The sequence below is a fragment of the Spinacia oleracea genome, chromosome 6, assembly GCF_020520425.1.
Source record: "Spinacia oleracea cultivar Varoflay chromosome 6, BTI_SOV_V1, whole genome shotgun sequence".
NCBI classification, from domain to species: Eukaryota; Viridiplantae; Streptophyta; class Magnoliopsida; order Caryophyllales; family Amaranthaceae; genus Spinacia; species Spinacia oleracea.
This window is the reverse complement of record NC_079492.1, coordinates 116,001,471-116,023,435: the sequence shown is the minus strand read 5'-3', so window position 1 is coordinate 116,023,435 and position 21,965 is coordinate 116,001,471. Positions and strand designations below refer to the sequence as shown.

The 21,965-nt window shown below is 36.2% G+C and overlaps 1 protein-coding gene across 1 annotated transcript; it reads right to left on the bottom strand.

Moving 5' to 3' along the window:
* Positions 1-20: 20 nt before the first annotated feature.
* On the bottom strand, positions 21-1,172 carry LOC110790904 (uncharacterized). The gene has a single exon (XM_021995658.1). The coding sequence runs from the start codon at positions 1,170-1,172 to the stop codon at positions 21-23; it is 1,152 nt and encodes a 383-aa protein (XP_021851350.1).
* Between the last annotated feature and the right edge of the window lie 20,793 nt (positions 1,173-21,965).

Below are 21,965 nucleotides of genomic sequence, written 5' to 3'. Positions count from 1 at the left end.
TGGTCTGCTTGATAGCTTTGCTAGGGTTCCACCTTCTTATTGTCGGACCTATTATCATTATCTCTGTTCTCATAGGTCCTGCTATACGAGCTTTTTGCTTTGAATTGAGTCAAGTATCCCCTCCGGATCAGATCTTCGATATTATCCTTCAAATGAGTGCATTCTTCTGTGAGGTGGCCATGATCTCTGTGAAAATCACAGTACTTTTTTGGGTCCCTGTACTTGTTGTACATTTTGGGAGGTCTCTGCCACTTCTCGTCTTCTTTGCTGATGGCAAAAATTTGAGTTCTGGATGCCACTAAGGGGGTATATTCATTAAACTTCCCCCTTTTTTCAGTTTTGAATTCGCTACCTCTGCCTCTGCCTGGTCCCTGCCAGTCTCTTCTGGGCTGTGGGTTTTCTCTTCTGTCTGGGTATTCTTTTTTGTATGGCTCTTTCTTGCTCTGATTACCGTAATTGTTCTCACTTGCCACATATCGACGTGAGGTTGCTCTGCCAATTTCTTCACTCTTTATAAATTCATTTGCCTTTCCTAGTACCTCTGCCAGGGTTGTGAATGATTTTCTGCCCAGATAACTCTTGAACTCTCCATCCCGCAGACCAGTCATCATGGCCAGGACTGCTACCTCTTGCTGCAACTTGGTTATATTCGACGCCTCCATATTGAATCTGGATATGTATTCCCTCAGAGATTCCTGAGGCCCCTGGATGACTGACATCAGCTCCCCTGTCATCCTTTCTCTGGCAATGTTTGCCACGTATTGGGTGCGAAACAAGATAGCTAGCTGCCGGAAAGAGGTTATGGTGCCTTTGGGTATTTTACCAAACCAGCTCTGTGCCATCCCCTCTAGAGTGGAAGGAAAGACCTTACACCACATAGAGTCTGTGTTGGTATATAGCATCATGTGTCCCCCAAAGGCAGAGAGGTGATTCGTTGGGTCTGTCTTTCCGGAGTATTTGCAGGTGGGCATTTTTATCTTTTCCATTCTTTCAGAGAGTATTTCATCGCAGAAGGGAGAGTTATCAGGCTTAACTACTGCTCGGATGGGATTGGGCGTACCTGACACGGAGTGGTGTCTTTGACTGGGTGCTTGTTCAGTCCTTGCTCGGGGTTGAGCTCTGCTCGGTGTGATACTCTCTGCTTCATACTCTTGATTGTCAGCGCCTTCCATGTCTTGCTGCAGGTTCCTCCTCCAAACATTCGGACTATGTTGGGGTCTGGGACGTTTTCTCCTCTGCTCAACCTCAACCTCTGGGGCTGTTCTCACGACCTAGGCTTGTGGGGTTGATTGAGTAAGGAATGTCAGGACTTCTATTGCTGTGCGCATCTGGTCAGGTGAGAACTGTGCCCCCAGCCATGCTAGCGAGGCACTGGTCGGAATTGGGATACCTTGGGCCTGGCTGGGGGTTGTCATAGCTCTGGGTTGTGGTGTTTCTCTTGGCGGACCAAGACTTTGAGGCATGCCAAACAAGGGTATGTTTGTGGTTTTCTGGTTGTTTTTTGAGGTGGGAGGTTCTATCTGTTGGATTACCGGTTCGCTTGACTCGGTCATTATGTGGGAGGGTAGGTTTTTAAAGAGCGAGGTCTGGGAGGTCCCCCTCCTTCTAGCGCCACTTGTTCCGAGTATGGAACTGGGGGAGCCCTGCCTGGTGTTGTTGCCCTGTCAGACAGAACGAACGTAAGCTAACCTCGGGGGTTTAACCGAGGAAACCCCCTCCGATGCCTAAGTCAGCAAATGAGATAATACTCTAGAGAGAGAAAGTAGAGAGGGTTAAGAATTGTACTTGTATTGAACGTGTCCGCAAATGAATGGGGACAGCAGTATTTATAGGCGTACTATTCAGTACTTTGGCCTATTCAGATGTTGCCGCGTGTACGCTAGTGATGTACTTGTTGTTTGTCCTTTTGCTTAACGACGTATCTATGTTGTCGTCTAGCAGGTCGTTTCCCCGTAGACCTGAGGGTCTGCGCGGTTCTTGAGGACTTGTGGTACTTTCAATAGGTACTTCCTGCGGTTGCTTTGCTTGATCTGTCTTATCAGATGTCCGATGGTCTGCTGTAACATGGATGATCTGCTAGGTTACTTCTACTCCGTACAATGTCATATTTATTTTTCTCATACCTAATTTAGATTGTGAATTCAACATGTTATTAAAAGACCTTCTTACCCATTTCCTTTTGAATATACACAATTTTAAGGTGAACAAAACCATTGAGACAATGTTTTAGGGACCGATGGAGTAATTTTTTTTAGTATAACCTATTATTGGACTCGTTGAAAATTACTCCATATATTTTAGATGTTTAAGGCAGATTGAAATGAGCAATTGAACAAAAACAGAGTAAGTAACATTTTACGGAGTATTTTTGCACTTCCTCCACCTTTTTTTTTTTTTTTTGAATGTAAAATCAATTTATTAATAGAAAGTCATACGACATCTACAACAGAAATCGAATTTAACAAATACATAACAAATTGAATCAAAAAGAGGTATTCCTTCATCAAAACTACCATCGTTGGGAAGATCTTGCACTGTGGGACATCTCTCGCACATATCGCTGGAACATACACCCTTTTCGGAGAGACGGTCTAACGATTTGTTATAGCCGCGAGGACGGTTTCCATCCGATTCATCTAAGTCAATTTGAAATTTTGATAACTGGTTCGATCTCGTATAATTCTTTATCAACGAACCGAAGTCACGACGATACTCCACCAAAACTATACTAATACTAAGACCCAAATACTCAACTAATCCCACCATAGGGGAACTTACTACACTCACTAATCCCACCATAGGAGAACTTACTACACTCAAACGGTGTAGTTTTATTGAATCTGAAGACAAACACATGAATAATTAAACCAAAAGGGCCGGAAATAGCCAAATTTCCGAAGAAATTTGACTATTTACGGCCTAGAAACCCTTTGAAATTTGTAAACCCTAGAGAAAAAAAAAGGGAGGAGGACGGCTAGGATTTTGAACAATAATTTTATTTTTTTCCTCCACCTTTAATTTAAGTGTAATACTTTGATTGACAATGTCCTTAGTATCTTCAATGTTCTATAGTAAAATCTATATTATTAAAGTACAGTGGTGAGCAATAAGAGACTTCCAGAGTCCCAATTCTCAAACCACAACTACTCCACGTCATCCCCTTAATTACCTTAAATCAAGTTGAACCAAATAGGAAACTAGCATAGCATGAAATTAAAAAATCAACAAGAGGAAAAAATTACTAAAAAAATAGGAAGTTATTAAAAAAATTATTCAATTTAAATAATAATATGAATAAAAAGGAAACTAAAATTAATGCTTTATTTACTAATTTTATAGAAATCCCGTGCCAATGCACGGACATAGACTAGTTTATAAATATTCAAATATACATAGTAAAATAATCCAAAGATGAATGAAATGACAATGGGACAATTGGTTGCGTATGATTTTACGAAGTAACGAAGTACCGTATTAATTTTGCAAAGACTTTTTTTATTTTGACTTTAGAGGTACATTACGTAATAAAGTGACACTCTATTGCCTAATTCTCTCTTCAAGAATTGAGGGTTTGGGCGGAGGAGTTAGAGCGGGGCTGGGCGTTGTGGTGAGAAATGGGCTTGGTAAGGTGGTGCTTACGGCGACAAAGAGGGTGAATGGTGGGTGGCAAGCAGATGCAGCAGAAGCCATGGCAGCAAGTTATGGAGTATTGATAGCGAGCCGATTTGGGTATGCTAGAGTGTGGCTAGAAGGAGATGCAATCTCGGTGACTAAGGCCCTGTTTTTTAGAACTGAACTGAACTGAACTGAACTGAATTCTCCTGAACTGAACCGAACTGAACTGAACTGAACTGAATGCTTCTGAACTGAACTGAACTGAACTAAACTGAACTGAACTTAATATATTACCGAAATAAATAATAAATAATAAATAATAAAAATAATAAATAAAAAATAATAAATAAAAAATAACAAATAATAAATAATAAATAATAAATAATAAATACTACCTCCGTTTCAGACAGTTCTTTACGCTTTGAAAAATGTGTCCAAAGTATAAAAACTTTGACCGTAAATTCTCATCATTATATACATCAAAACGTTACATGTAAGATTTTATTAGATTGGTCTCGGGATGTATTTTCAGAATATCAAATTTTTATAATTTTTTCACATACGAAATTGGATATATTAGTAGTTAAATATTGCATTGGAGTCCGTGCAAATAGTAACTGTAAAGATCTTTTTGAAACGGAGGTAGTAATTCATAATTCATAATTAATAATTAATTAATAATTAATCATTAATCATTAATAATTAATAATTAATAAATAATAATAATAAATGTTAACTAATAACTAAAGAATAATTATTAATTAATCACTATATAATAAATAATAATAATAATCTGTAATTAATTACTAAATAATTACAATAAATGATAAATATTAATTCATAGTTAATAACTAATAACTAAATAATTAATAACTAATTATCCGTAACTAATTAATAAAAATAAAAATAAATTATATTAATTATTAATAAATAATTAGTTATAAATAATAATAATAATAAGTAATATAACAATATAAATGTAAATATAAATAATAAGTAATATAATAATATAATAATATAATAATATAAATATAAATAATAAGAAATACTCCCTCCGTTCCATAATGTTCCTCACTTTTCCATTATGCGCGGTCTCCAATGCACTACTTTGACCATTAATAATTTTAATTTTGTATTAGTAAAAATTATAAAAAATTGATACTTAGAAAATTTATATTGAAACGAATCCAATGATATCACACAAGATAACAATTATACTCTTAATCATACTATTAATTACTGACAAATATTTTAAACTTTGACCATATGAATAGTAAACATGAGGAACATTATGGAACAGAGGGAGTACAATAATATAAATAATAATATAAGTAATATTATTAATAATAATAATATTATTATTATTAAGTTAAATTGAATTGAATTAAACTGAACTGAACTTAATGCTCCTGAACTGAACTAAACTGAACTGAACTGAATGCTCCTGAACTGAACTGAACTAAACTAAACTGAAATGAACTGAACTGAACTGAACTTAACTGAACTGAATTGAACTGCCAAATAAGTCCTGAAACTGAAATTAAGCCATAAAGAACAGGGCCTGAGGCTGTGGACAAAAATGCGAAGGGACTATCCCCTTTGTACTTGATTTATGATGATATTGGCCACATTGCTAAATGTTTTTGTGCTTTTGTTATTTCTAATATTAGGAGGGCAGGGAATAATGTACCCCTTCGTGTAGTAAGATGGGATGCTAGGGGTAGTTTTGAATTGATTTGTATGAATTCTTTCCCGCTAAGTATCTTTACTTTATCGGAGCTTGATTTGCAATAATATCCCCTGCCTAACTTTCCCTGAAAAAACCCGTAATAAAGTGACACTATGTTGCCGAATTCTCTCTTCAAGAATTGAGGGTTTGGGCGGAGGAGTTAGAGCTGGTAATGGCTTAGGTTGGTTTGTGTTGTAATCAGGTCGACCCATTTATAAACGGGTTGAGATTTTCCAACCTAACCCGACTTGTTTAATTACTTAAACGGGTTGAGGTTCTCAACCCAATCTGACCTGATTATAAATGAGTTGACATGAAGTCGACCCGTTTAAGTGAAAATTGACTAGAATTAAGGGACCGTTTTTTCGATTCAAATTCATAGCAAAAAAACTAATACTCCAATATGTATATAGAGAGAAAAACATATTAAGTATTGGTGGTTGCTAGACGTTAGTTTAAGTTTTTTATATTTATAATTTGTAATCAAAATTAATCTTTTATGAGTGTTGACTTGACCCGATTAGTTACATGTGTTAGGTAGGTTGTTTCTGGGTTGAAAATTTCAACTCAACTCAACCCATTAAATTAAACGGGTTAGGTAGGGCTGACCAATTTAATTAAATGGGTTGAAAATATTGACCCGGCCCTTTATTATTGAGTTGGGTTCGGATCTGGTTGTTGGGTTCAGTATGTTTTTGCTAACTCTACGTAAACATTTAGAGCATGTTTATCAAACACCTTGGTTTGGTGTTTAGGAGAGAGAAGTGAATAAAAAATAATAAAATAGGTAGAGAGATGAGTGAGAAAGAAAGAGAGAGAATGAAACCAAAGAAAGATTGGTGTTCATGAACATCAAATGGAAAACCAATACTCTGTATCTTGTATGGAGAGCTTGACATGTGGCATATGGGGACCAACAATATTAATTTTTTTTTCTTTTAATTGCAAAATGATTTCAATGTCATAAATTTGTTGTTAAATAAACGTAGGCGGGTGTGGATGATGTAGGAAAGATATGATATTTTTGGTGTTTGATAAATGTTGTTAAATATTACTCCGTTTTAGTGTTGGGGAGAGAAAAGGTAAACTATTATATTTTATTAGGTTGAAGTCCAAAATATTGGTGTTTGATAAACATGCTCTTAGAGTGTTTGGGCATTCTGACTTGATGGGTTTGCAGTTAAGAATGCTGATTTTTCTCGTCCAAAAACAAAAGGAAGGTTAGCATAATAACATATTAACTAGTGTTAGTTCCGGAGGATGCCCCGGATTACAACGTTGAATACTATATAAAGTATTTTCTACGCACTGTTTACACGTGTTGGTATGTGAGTTTGGCCTTTTTTAATAACTATCAGGAAATCGTTTATTTTATTTGGATGTGGTGTGTTGTACGTAGTCTGTGGCTGATGTTCTATATGGCTCGGGTGGTCCCACGCGCGAAAAATTTTGTATTGTGTTTTTATTTACAGCTCTCTCTAAAATTTGTATATAAATTGTATATATTTTGCATATTATATTGTTTAATTCTTCTACTGGCCCCTCTCATAACAGTGTCCGAGATTTGTCATTGTACGTAGTACTACGTATCTTTTTAGTAATATTGTTCTTAATCCTTTTTGGGTTGTTAGTATTTATATATATGTTATGATCTATGGAGTATATGCTAACACAATTGTTGACTAAAGAATGAAATAACATGCTCTATTATATGTGAAAATGGACAAATTAAAGATGTAAGAATTATTCGAAATCATTTTCAATAATGGTAACAAAATTACATTTTCTTACAATCACTATGTTGTGAAAATTATCAAATAACACAACACGTGTGAAAAAATAGTATAAATACACACTAATCATATCCAACTTAAATATATTTAAATATAGTTAAAAGACATGACTACTTAGCTAAGATGGTACGCTTTCTACTATACTTCTTGATGGTCCCGTGTTCGAACCCTAAGAAAAATATTTTATTTCTCAATGTTTAAAACACACCCTACATGTCATTGTTGATGTGGCACCTAGTTATATTATACTAGATTAGATCCCGTGCACGTACGGATATTGATAATCTTTTTCACAAAATATTTAACTGATATCTCTCAAACTACTGCATAGCTATAACATTTTTAACATACCCATTTAAATTTATTCATCTAATATGCATATTTAAAATTCTAATATGGTGATTTGACCAAAATATTGAGTGATATCATTATAATATAGCGATTTAACTAAAATATTACCAATTTAGAATAATTATTATTACGGCGTATCTATTATTGCCATAATTTATAAATTAAATTTGTTTCCATACATAAGTAGTTTATAAAAAAAAGGTAGACAATAAATATAAAATCAAACAAATACACTTTTTTTGGAAAAGTGATTTTTGGCGGGAAAAAATCGCACCAGGAATTGACACGTGTCATTCATGGTGTCTCTTTTAGTATATAGTAATAGATTTAGAGAATGTGATACATGGGGACGCAACATGCTTTGTCTTGGAGATTTAGTAATAGTATTGATAGTGTTAAAGTCAAATTCTTACGCGTTTTTTTACGCATAAGAGAGGAATTATATTAAACTAAAAAATTAGAGTTTTATACAAAAAGGGCGAGTACCAAAAACTGACTGCCCAAAAGAGGAGATACAACCGCATAAATTACAATTGGAACCACCAACCCAGTTGTGATCATCTCCTAAAAGAATCCTAACATCACCAACCCAGTTGTGATCATCTCCCAAAAGAAACCTAACTGATAGTCTAATAGGAACACGCACAAGAGGGGGGGGGTGAATTGTATTTGGAACTTGAGTGAGTTTCTTTCGAACTTTAAAGCAATATATGGAACTGAAAAAGACAGAAACAAACGTTACTCAATTTGAGGAAACTTCTTGACACTAATCAAGAAGAGAAAACCTCAAAACTCTTTTATATTAAAATAATTCCTCAATTACAATAATATAACAACTTGAGTTCCTCTCAAACTCAAGTATCTCACAGTAATCAACTCTGATTACTCTCTCTTCTGTTTCTCTCTTTCTCGACTTTAACTCAAAGCCTTTACAAGATTACTCAATCTCCTCTCACTTAGATTACAATTTGTTTTGAAAACTCTAGATAATAATAAAGCTTTTCTGATATTTGTGGAACTTAGGAACTTGAATATTGCTAGGACACAAATCGTTTTTATAAACTCTTTTGAAAGCGTTTTATAGATAAAAAAAGCTTGTGGAATATTTGGGTATCTTTACCAGAAGAAAACCAACCCTTTTTATACAGAAGATCTTTAGGGTTAGTTCCCTTCAAATCTCAACTGCCCACACACACCTACACTACTTGGTCTCCACGATCCATAACTTGTGGATCAAGGGAAGACCACTTCCCTTTAAAACTGTTTTCAGATAAAATCGTGGTTTTTGGACTTTGTCAACCACTAAGATTTGTGAAAAATATTTAGTAAAATAAAATCAGATTTTAAGAGAAGTTTTAGGAGCAGTAAAACTGTTTTGTTTTAAAAGATAAAATCAGATTTTATTTAAGGAAATAAAACGACAATTTATTTATGTAATTTTTCCTTAAAACTTGCTGCTAAATAATTTGATAAAATCTTATTAAATATTTAATCAAGCATCCTAGTTCCACAATGTATCTTATAGCTGTTATTATTTTACACAGAAATCTAAGAGAATTTAACTACCTAGCTTCGTGTTTACTCTTTTACTGGAGCTACAACTCAGTAGCTGCAATGGTTCCTACTCTGGAACATGTCAGTTCCTCTAAGAAAAAAGAGGAACTCATCTAAAGGAAACTTCACCCTTCTTTGTGTTGTTGTTCCTCTGATGTGTGTCAGCTTGTAGTTCCCAGCTTTGCGCATTCCACCTCAGGAACATCAGCAGCCATCTCAGGAACTTTTACCAGTAGACACAACAGAAACATAATCAGGAAGTTTGTTATTTGTCATCTACCAAAATTAGGGTCAACAATATTCCCCCTTTTTGGTGATGGCAACATACACAAACTTTTTACTATAAGAAATTAAAACACATACATAGATTTGGTGAAGTTTAGACTGAAAAAAAATTAAAATATTGTTACCCTTTACCATTAAGGTTGGAACACAAGGAATCCGTGAAGGAAATAATGCCCTTGGTCCAAGTATGCATTCAATGTTAAGTCTAATAAATGCGGTTCAGTATTAATTAACAAGTTAATAATTCAGTGAGATCAAGTGAGCTGAATGCCTAGCTAGAGGCCGCTTCAGTTCAAGTGGAATTAATGATATTAATTCACAGCTTACTCTTGACTGAACCCGTAGGGTCACACAAATAGTACATAAACGGATCAAGTATCTAATGGCATTAGATACTCTATCTATGGATATTCGGAATCGACGGATCTTGGTTTCAGTGGGAGCTGAGATCGTCACAAGCAAGAAATGAATACTCCGGAAACGATGATATTGCCGGAAACGGAAATATGGATCGTATTGGAAATATAAATATTATCCAAGTCGTAGATGTTGCCGGAAACGGAAACATGGTACGTATCGGAAAATATTATCGGAAATGGAAATATTGCCAGAATCGGAAATATTGCCGGAAACGGAAATATTGTCAGAATCGGAAATATTATCGGAATCGGAAAATAATTCCGGAAACGGAAATATTAAATATTTGTTCGAAACAGAAATTGATTCCGGAATCGGAAATATTAAATATTGTTCGTATCGGAAATGAATTCCGGAACCGGGAATTTAATCGGAAGCGTATCGTACGAATTAGCATCGGACGAGGCCTGCCGGACGAAGGCCCAGCATGAAGCCGGGCCATCGCCCAGCAAGCCAAACGCGCGCCACAAGCCCAGCCAAGGCAGCGCCCAGGCCTACCGCAAGGCAGGCCTAGCGCGCGCCAAGGCCACGGCTGCGTGGGCCTCGCTGCGTGGGCTACTGCTCGCACGCACGCGCATGGGCGGCCCTTGTGGCTGCCGTGTGTGTGTGTGTGAGTTTGTGTTCATGCATGATTCCTAAAACTATTAGAGTTAGTGTATGATTAAATTCCTATTCCTAAAAGGATAAATTAATTAAATTAGAGTTCTTGTAGGATTCTAAGTTTAATTAATTCGTGTCCTACTAGGATTACAATTCCCTTTCCATAACTCTATAAATACGTGCCTAGGGTCACATATTTTCAGAGATTAATAAAAGTATTCAAAGTGAGTTTTTGAGAGAAAAATTCAGCCACATTCCTTGCTCAAAAGTGCCGAAAATTCTAGTACCTTAACGGCGATTCTAGTTGGTCAATCTTAAGGCGGATCCGGACGTGCTGTGGACTATCTACGGAGGGACGACACTTGGAGTCCTAAAGACTTGTTCTTGTTCGGTTCGGGCGCAGCTAGGGAAGGCACGCAACAAAGAGTATGCATCTAAATTATGCTATATGATTATGTGTAAATAATATGTATTCCTGGGTTAATGGTTGTTTCCGCATGATTTATGTAATATCATATGTATCATAACCTAACAGTGGTATCAGAGCCCCTTATTATTTTCATAATCTAAATTGCATGAACATGGTTAAATATTACAAATTTGCAAGAATTAAAAGGGGTGATTAATTTTCGTAATTGTTAATTAATTGCAAATTGCGTTTATTTAATTATACGTACGCAGTTTTTCGGCAGTTTATTCGTTACTCATCCAAATCGAGTGATTTTTGTGTCAATTCCGCATGTAAAAGGCATTCTAAAATTTTGACAAAAATTATATTTTTCTGCCGAACCCAGAATTCTCAAATTCGAAGCCTAACTATGACTTTTCGAAGGTTTTAGTTTTTCGAATGCAAAATTTCGTAAATTTAAGATGTTAAATTAAATATTTGCGATTCTTGTTGATAAATCTTGAATTTTTGATTGACCTACTGTATATGTTTAACAAGTTTGAATGCCTAGCCTTGTTAATTATGCAATCTAATTTGTAATTATGATTAATTTGTTGAAAATTAGAATAATTTAGAATTAATTTGATTTTCATAATTAATTATAATTTAATTAGAAACCTATGATTAAAAACCACCATAAAAATTGTAAATTTATGATAAATTTTAAATTTTTATGACCTAGACTTGAATCCATAATAATCGGAAATCAATTGGATAATAAATTTTCGATTTTTTCGCCCTAAAATTATGAAATTAATATTATTTATTAATTTGTCATTAATTTTAAATATAAATTTTAAATTTTTTTATGCGATTCGTTCATATAACTTGCACGCACAAAGCAATGGACGCTTCGTGTTACCCTTAAGGGGTGTTGTATAGTACGGGCATGCGACGACGAGCAAGGGAGCTCGTCGCCCGTGCGGCACGAATGCAATGAGCAAGGCATGGTGCACGAGCACAAGGCAGCAGCCCGGCCTTGTGTCGTGGGCCACGAGCTATGGACGAATGGGCATGGGCGAAAGGCAAGCCAAGGCAGTCGCGTGTGGGCAGCAAGCGAGCTGCGCCACGACGCGCACTGCCTCGCGCAAGCGCGCGCAGCGAGCGCAAGCTCGCGTGCCACGAGCGCTGAGCCCAGCGAATGCTCGCGCGCACAGCGAGCGATGGCTCGCGCGCACAGCGAGCAATGGCTCGCGCGCACAGCGAGCGATGGAGCACGCGCAGCGAGCGCTGGCGAGCGCGCACGGCGAGCGATGGCTCGCGTGCGTCGAGCGCTGGCGCGCGCGCAACGAGCACCATAGCGTGCGATGGCTTGCGATGGAAGATGCAGCAGCTATGCGACGAGCGCATGGGCTGCGCGCACATGGCCAGCGATGGCTGTGTGCGTGCGGCCCATGGGCGTGCAATGCGTAGGGTGTTTGCGTTGCGATTAGATCGTTTTGAATGTTTAATTTGAAATTTTCAGTTTACGTAATTTTAATTAATTTTAAAATTAATAATTTAAATTATTTTCTTGGATTTTAATTTTGAATATTGTAATTATAATAAATTTTTTTTATTCTAATTATTTTACTAAAATTAAAATCATGAATTAATTTAAATACGACTGAAATTAAATTAAACTTTTGGATTCAATTATAAATTTATATGAGCTTTAAATTTTAATTAAATTTGTATGTTTCCGGTTAGACTATAAATACATTTTTATGTTTAAAATTAGTAAAGCATATGAATTTATTGGTTTAAGTGGGAGCCCTTTTAGTCATAAACTCTTGATTAGGTCTACAAATCCTTAAGGTTAAAACAACTTGATTAGAATTAATAAGGACTGAATAATTGGTAGATTATTGGTGCCCTTAATTAATTGCTGCAAATGTTTACGTGATGCATAATGTGTTTTACTAACCAGCTATGTGGGCCATTCATGATAATGAATGGGTGAATGGTATATATTGTATATGTACTGTTTTGCAGGTTATGAAGTGACTAGTATGGCCCAAATAGGATAGAAAATATGGTCTGCGTACCATTAATTTGAATGTAATTGGTCTAAAGTACCAAAGTCGTTTTTCAATTCAAATATGGTCTGCGTACCATCAAATAGTTGTAATTAGTTTTAATTATAGCTTATCCTATTTGAAGAAAATGGTGCCTCTCACGGAGATTTTCAAGACGGACTTTGAAGTTAAAGCTTCAAGATGAAGTCGGGCCATACTAGATCACATTTATCTTATGCATGTTTTAAGTTATTTATTGCTTTTAAATATGTCTTAAAATGCATGAGATCAAAAGCTTGATTATGTTGCATGATTAAGGATTTTAGTTCACTTAAAATCTAACCAACATAGTAAGAGCCTTAAGTTCCAAACTTAAAAATTGATTTATAAGGTGCCATGCCAAAATATACACTTGCTTGGATATCCTTTACATCAATCTAGTAATAGTTTTCGCTCAGCGAGGTGTTACTTATTGGTCCTAAAGGGGCAAGGTACACAAATAATTGTGAGTACATGTTAGTTTTGGTGAAACTCAACGGTATAAGTAAGGAGTCCTTTTATGTCGTGGCAAAATCGATAGGTTTACCTAATAAGTTCTTAGACGTACCTATCAACCAAGAATAGTTTCTAGACTATTAGCAAAAGGATTTTGCTTACCTAAGATGTTTTAGGATTAAGTCGACAAACTGTGCTTAGTTCTTCAATGATTTTAGGATCTTGGAATCATTTTATTCACACCTGCCGGAACACATAATTCGAATAAAATGCTAATGACTTGTTTAAATTGCATGATTGCTCTCATTTTCAAGTTATTATTCGTGATAGATGTTTAGACTTTGCATGCTTCAATGTATGTTTTAATTATTGTTTATAATTAAATATCTTGCACTGCAATAAATCCTTTTAGAAAGGTAACAGTAAATTTCCTCGATTGGTAATGAATCCAAGAACGATTCACGGAAATGAGAGAAAATGAGCAATTTAAAATGTACGTTTCTTTTAGCGAATTTTATGGTTGTTTTCGAGTATCAAAGTCGAATGGCGAACCGATTGGTGCTTGTGAATTCAAAATACAATGTAGTTTTGAGATCATAAAGCATTGAGTTTAAACGCTCAGCTTTACCAATGGTTAACGACCTAAAATATTTTTTCCATTTAATTCTCGAATGAGTCTAGTCCCTAGACATTCGAATAGATCGATGCTTAGAGAACTTTAGAAGCTTCTGGTAGATCATCTAGTTGAAACAGAATATTCAACATAAAATGGTAAAGAACCTTGTTGATGACATTGGACATGTCTAACAAAGTATAAAAGTCAACACTAAAGAATTCAATTCTTAAGACTATAAGAAAGGGTACAAGAAATAGGAAAACGAGGAACAAACGAAAGGAATTTACGATTCCGTTTCTACCTATAAGTTTATGTTTAAAGAGAAGTGACCTAGAAATCAAACTTCCTTGGTATCATATACCGCTTGAGGTTCTTACTTCGGTAATAACTCAAACAATGGAAGCTAGGATACACTAATGACCTACAAGTAGGAAATGAAGCATGGCAATGCTACATTAGTTGTAGGGTCATCTAGTTTGTTTTAAGTCCTTTCAAAGGCTGGAACTTAATGGCTATTTTGTTCCATAATCAACATACCTAAATTTCTGTTTTCAAACACAGAAAGACTCACATTCAAGAAAAACAAAAACAATGTTTGTTTGTTTATTTGAATGAAATGGTCAATTACAGGTTGAGTCAATATGCTTGATTAAAACAAACAACTCTTTAAAGAACTTTACTAGGTTCAAATCAACCCCTTGATTTGAGTTCCACTAATCTTTGGCACTGTTGCTTAGACCATATCAACAAGTTAACATTCAAAAGCTCTATTTTGATAGACTTTTGAAAATTGATTGATTTCTAGATCAATTTAAGACAACTAGTCTTACTTGTTGAAAGTAACAAAAGATATGAACTATTGTTAGAACGCCTAGACAATAGAGTTCAAAGCTAAAGAAAGATTTTATAACTTTATTATTTCACATGGATTTGAGTGAATATAGGTTTATTTACTCAAATGTGATATAAATTTGAATCTGTTTGGCTAGTTCAAAGATTCAGAAGTATAAAATCCACTTGGCAAGAAATCATAAAGATCTAGGTTAGATCATGTTCATGATTACTTGAGACCAAATATGATCATCAATGATTGTGTGTTCACAATCTAGGTCCATAAGATATGGCATATCTTAGTTGGGATAATCGAAGTCAATTAGTACTTGATTCGATTAATGATGAATCATAAAGACTTTTCCTATAATTTCTAAAACAAAATGCTCAACTACCACCAAACTAAGCCAAATTCGTCAAAGCTTTTGAAAAGTAATTTCAGAATAACTTTTCATAAAATATCTAGAGAGTTGCAAAACTCAGTGGGAGCTTAGTGTTTGTTATTCAACAAACTAAGGCCCAAGTCTAGATATATGTTTCATTGTGATTTATTCAAATGAGACACAAGGGTATTGTTTCTACCACGAATTTTTGAGAACATAATGTTTGTTTGCTCGAAATAATGTCCTTTTGGAGATTCGTTTCCAAAATGACAAGTGGGAGAAAATAGACCTCGAAAGTCTTCGAGGCGAACAACAAACATAAATGGACATTCCGGAGGCTTTTCGAAGTGCTTCAAAAAATCCGAACTTATTCTTTAAGGACTTTAGAAGTGGCTTTAAAGAATAGACATCTCTTAGAAGACTTTACAAGTGCTTCAAGGAGAACAGAATATTCAAAGGACATTCAAGTGGCTATTGATATTCTATTGTTTGATGTTCTATACCCTAGTAGGCATAGAGTTCAAGTCACTGGAACTATGAGATTCTTCTATTAGATAGTGAAGAAACATGGAGTTCAGGTCATTGAAGCTATGAGATTCTTCCATTAGATAGTGAAGATACCTACAATTTGCAGTCAAACTATTATCATGTAGATTAATGAGTTTGTGACCTGTAAGAAAGCTATGACGAAACCCAGATTCCCTAAAATGGTTAGAGGCCATATATAGACTCAAATGTTTTAGATGGTTAAAGGCCATAAAACATAACCAATGTTTTGATGACAAAATTGAAATTTTGTTGATTTGCAAGAATAGTTTCACACCTATTGGTTGCAAGTTTGTTTTAAGGATAAAAACCGTCAAACATGGAATTGTGTTCACACACAAAGCTACACAAAGCTAGATTAGTTGCTAAAGGTTACAAGCAGATTCACGACGTGGATTGTGTTAAAACCTCATGCATAATCGTAATGCTCAAGTCTATAATTCAAGCAATGATTGCATATTGGTACATTGGATGACAAAACGTATTCCTCAATCAAATGTTGGAATAAACTATGTACATGGCATGTCATAGGATTTGTGGATCCAAATAATGCTTGAAAAGGAAAGCTAGCTTATGAAATCTAAGTACAGATTTAAGCAAGCAATTAGGAATTAGAAATGTATTTTAGTGAAGCTAATAAGCATTTTAGTTTCATAAAATATACATGATTCTTATAGATATATAAGAAGTTTAGTGGGAGTACGTAAAACTTATTTGGTCCTATGTGTATCACACATATCTCTCTATTGTGAAATAACATTCAAATGCTAATGACTTAGATTTGAAATTATTCATCAATGATGGACCATGGCGAAACTTAGTACATATTGGGTTTTAAGATCTATTTACAAAGATCTTATAATATTATTTTGGATTAAGTAATGGCATTTACTAAATCAAACACGAAATACTCCATTGGAAATATTCGACCCATATGAATAAATCTAAGTAAAGAATGTTTGAACTATGTATAAGCATTTACTAAGTTAAACATCAAAGGATCTAAGTGAGATTCTTAACCTATATTATATGTCAAAAAAATTTAGCTGGATTCAGTATCTACTGAAATTGAATGAGCTAAAGTTACATGAATAGAATTCAATTGGGAATTATTCTGCAAAAGAATTTATCATGTATGATATAATATGAGGATCGCCAAAAACGTATCATATGACTTTAGGCATGACGAACATATACCAATCTCTATTGATCTAAGTGAAGATAAACTAGATTGAGATCAAGAATACTTATGGTACTTGAAAAGGTACATAGGAATAGTTCTTGATTCAAGGAAATAAAGATATGCTAAATATTGATGCTACACGCATAAACACTGGCAAAGGATCAAGCAAGATTCCCTTGGAGTTAACCATTGATAAGGACGAGCTATAGAGCATCGTGTTTTGAAAATGGAAACATGGGTTGGAGACCATGAGTTGTTGCGTGGGAAATTAAAATAATAATTTCTATGTTCTAAGATATAGTTGGAGAGTCTTCCACATATCTATGAACTGCTTGGATAGGTAAATCCAAGCAAAGCATCACTAGCAACCTATACAGTTGAAGTAAAAGTAATTATTGCCTAAGAAGCAATAAAACAGGGTTGTTTAAAGTTCTTCACTGAACTTGGGTAGATCACCTATCTGCTGGCTTGATGGTTCTTCATTGAAAAATGCGTAGAACCACTCTTGAAGCAAGAAAAACGTCTGCTAACTTGATGGTTCTTCATTGCAAAATGAGTAAAACCACCATCGAAGTAAGAAAGACTAGATCACATAATAAACAAACTCGAAAAGATCTTATCATCATATCTCGAAGAACATTCGATGAAAAGGATATTAAGATTGGCAAAGCATGATAACTAAACCTATGCAACAAGTGAGAAGCAACACTCACGTTGTAGCACTGGAAATCAAGCATAGCTTTGAATTCCATGAATTGTTTTAGAAGATGGGTTTGAGGCCCATGGTTATAAAACATTGGGGTTGAACATTTATCATATATGAAATGTATTTTCATATTCCATTTAATCTTGGTTTAGTATTAAATGATGAGTCCCTTCAAATTTGACGAAATATTCAAGATAGACTGTCAGGACCAGTCCTGTGACTAAGAAATGTCTATCAAGTGAACTTGAATGTCAAAGGTTGAAAATGGTCCCTAGTCGGAGTTTTCTATAAAATTGGACGCATAGAAAACGTTAGACGATTAGAATGCAAGATGACTAGTAGTTCTGTTTCTTGAACTATGTGGACATGACAATGTCATAATCATTTGCATAGATACTTACTTTAGGAAGACTAGTATCGGACAAGACCTATGAAACTTTACTGTAAGAGATGAAAATCTGTCATAAGTAAATTTCATTAAAATTATTAGACACTAAATCCTCAATACCTGAGTGATTTGAGATTACTTGTTTGAGAACTGGTTACTTTGACGTTGACCAACCATCGCACCGTAAAAGGAGGCTATAAAGGCAACGCTCAGGTAATCACCTATCAAACGAAGTCTAATCTCAAGATCGCAAGATTGGGATTGTCCTCCCATAAATCGGGATGAGATGCTTAAAAGTTGTACAAGGCCACTCGGAGAGCTAGAAACTGTGAAATGCATGGCCGTGCTCGGATGAATCATAGGCTATGATTATCTGTTTATTTGATCAGTTGAACTCTGAAACCGAGGAACACCTCTGGACATAATAAGGATGACAACTCTTACCTTATGTTCAAGAGCAAGCATCGAGCGACAAAGGAATTAGGAAATGCACACTTGTCCCTAAGGACAAGTGGGAGACTGAAGGAAATAATGCCCTTGGTCCAAGTATGCATTCAATGTTAAGTCTAATAAATGCGGTTCAGTATTAATTAACAAGTTAATAATTCAGTGAGATCAAGTGAGCTGAATGCCTAGCTAGAGGCCGCTTCAGTTCAAGTGGAATTAATGATATTAATCCACAGCTTACTCTTGACTGAACCCGTAGGGTCACACAAATAGTACGTAAACGGATCAAGTATCTAATGGCATTAGATACTCTATCTATGGATATTCGGAATCGACGGATCTTGGTTTCAGTGGGAGCTGAGATCGTCACAAGCAAGAAATGAATACTCCGGAAACGATGATATTGCCGGAAACGGAAATATGGATCGTATCGGAAATATAAATATTATCCAAGTCGTAGATGTTGCCGGAAACGGAAACATGGTACGTATCGGAAAATATTATCGGAAATGGAAATATTGCCAGAATCGGAAATATTGCCGGAAACGGAAATATTGTCAGAATCGGAAATATTATCGGAATCGGAAAATAATTCCGGAAACGGAAATATTAAATATTTGTTCGAAACAGAAATTGATTCCGGAATCGGAAATATTAAATATTGTTCGTATCGGAAATGAATTCCGGAACCGGGAATTTAATCGGAAGCGTATCGTACGAATTAGCATCGGACGAGGCCTGCCGGACGAAGGCCCAGCACGAAGCCGGGCCATCGCCCAGCAAGCCAAACGCGCGCCACAAGCCCAGCCAAGGCAGCGCCCAGGCCTACCGCAAGGCAGGCCCAGCGCGCGCCAAGGCCACGGCTGCGTGGGCCTCGCTGCGTGGGCTGCTGCTCGCACGCACGCGCATGGGCGGCCCTTGTGGCTGCCGTGTGTGTGTGTGTGAGTTTGTGTTTATGCATGATTCCTAAAACTATTAGAGTTAGTGTATGATTAAATTCCTATTCCTAAAAGGATAAATTAATTAAATTAGAGTTCTTGTAGGATTCTAAGTTTAATTAATTCGTGTCCTACTCGGATTACAATTCCCTTTCCATAACTCTATAAATACGTGCCTAGGGTCACATATTTTCAGAGATTAATAAAAGTATTCAAAGTGAGTTTTTGAGAGAAAAATTCAGCCACATTCCTTGCTCAAAAGTGCCGAAAATTCTAGTACCTTAAGGGCGATTCTAGTTGGTCAATCTTAAGGCGGATCCGGACGTGCTGTGGACTATCTACGGAGGGACGACACTTGGAGTCCTAAAGACTTGTTCTTGTTCGGTTCGGGCACAGCTAGGGAAGGCACGCAACAAAGAGTATGCATCTAAATTATGCTATATGATTATGTGTAAATAATATGTATTCCTGGGTTAATGGTTGTTTCCGCATGATTTATGTAATATCATATGTATCATAACCTAACAATCCGAGTCTCAAACCAAGTTTGATCGCCTTAAGAAGTTTGCTCAAGTGATTTTCCCCCTGTTGACATTAACAAAAAGAACAATGCAAATACATATATTCCACACACAGTGCCGTACGATCAACGTTTGGCAAGTCAAGCTAGCCTCAAAGTATTGTACCTGCTTACACAACATAATAATCCGAGAAGCAACAACCATATAAACCAGCAATGTATATTGTTAACCAAGCAAGTTTGAAAAAGTTAAATAAAAAAGGGAAGATTCCCATTGTTTAGTTATACAAAACCCAAAAAAATTGTTCCAGAAACAGAGCAGTAATAAAAGAGATTAGGGTTGTTTAGTCTTGGGTAGGAGAATCTGAGGCAGCTGTTTCTTCCACCACAACTTCCTCAAAGGATTCAAGGTTGTTGATTTTCTGCAGAATCTTAGTGCGAGTGTCGTTGGCTTGATCAGCATATTGTTGCAGATAGGATTGGAGTGTTTGAACAGCATTGACCAAGGCATTCATTTGAGTCTGCATTTGTTGAACTCGAAGGTTTGAACCTTCCTGCAGTGCCATTAAACGAGTCAACGAACCCTGGAGTTCCTGAAATTTTTCACCAGTAACTGGTGGTGTTCCAAACCCAGAGGAACCAGTGAAACTAGCAAAACCACCCAGAGATCCTGGAGCCTTAGCAGAAATAGCTTGAGGAACAAGAATGGTTCCAGTTCCTTTGGTAAAAGGAACAGACGCAGGTTTCTTAGGAACTGGTGATTTGGTCCTAATAGCCTTTGTCAGTTCCTGTTTTTCCTGCGGAACTGGCTTAGTTCCTGTGTCCTCTTCCTCCTCTTCTTCTTCACAGGTGATATCCATATAAACAGGAGGAGCAGGAACTTTGCGAGGTCTGGTGGCAATTCTCATACTTTTTCTATGACCCCTCTTAGGAACACTCTTTGCCTTTAATGACACAGTTTCTTCCAAAATAGGAACTTCAGGTTCTACCTCCTTTTTACCAGAAAAACTTAACACCTTATCCACGACAACCAACTTCAGATTTTTTAGGAATTTTTCTTGAATAATTTGAGAAGGGGTTAGGGGTTGGGACTCATAGGAACTCAGGTCAACTGCGAAGTTGTTGAATATGGCAATGAGTAAGGAACCATACCCAATTTTATATTTACCAGAAATGCAATGGGCTAGGTGTTTGATCATGATGGCTGGAAAATTTATTGGAACATCAAACTCAAGGCAGTAGATTAGGCATGTATCATAGAAACTGACATCATCCCTCTTTTGAGTCCTAGGAACTACCCCCCTCCAAACAAGGTTGAAAATCAATTTGTGGAGTGGTGAAAGAAGATTGTGGTTAGTGATGGATGATTCTTTGAGATTTCCCCCTATGTTTGCCACAATTTGATTACTATCAATTTCATTTATCGTGATTGTGGTTTCTTTTTCACATATTCCTCATAACCCTCATTGGGTACACCAAACAGATTGGACAGATAAGTTGCATCAAAAGAAATTGGAGTTCCATTAACTATGCTGGAAACTACCCCATCTTTACACTCGAATTTGTCACAAAATTCATTGACAGCTAAGGGATAGATTGGTAGTCTTGCATGTGTATCAAAAAGGCTTACCCATTGTTGGTGATCGAGAATTCCAACGAGCTGTTCTAATTTTTCCGATTTGCACCACACATAGTTGATGGCAAATCCACCAGTGAGACCCTTAGCCAGTTCCTCCAGCTTCTCTGTTCCCCCCTGAGTTTCAGCTTCCTGTTCCTCAGTCTTGTCGATTTTTTATCTTTTGGTTCTTGAAGAAGATCAACGGCCAGGTGGAGGAGTGGGACTTTGGGTTTCCATTGGTTGGTCGGTCCACTCACCGTAGGTGAGAGCGAGTACAGGGGGTGGTTGGATTTGGAGTGGTGATGGTGATTTGATTGGTGATTGAGCGGGTGAGGTTTCCATCGGAATCGGAGAGTTAGGGTTTTGTTTTCTTTTGAGTTGGAGAAGTTTGATGGTGTGATTTGAGGTACTCATGGTTGTGGACGTTTTATAGGTGTGGGAATTTATGAGATTAAGTGGGAGATACCGTGTGGGAGGTGAAGGAATTGAGAAAGGGGGATGGATG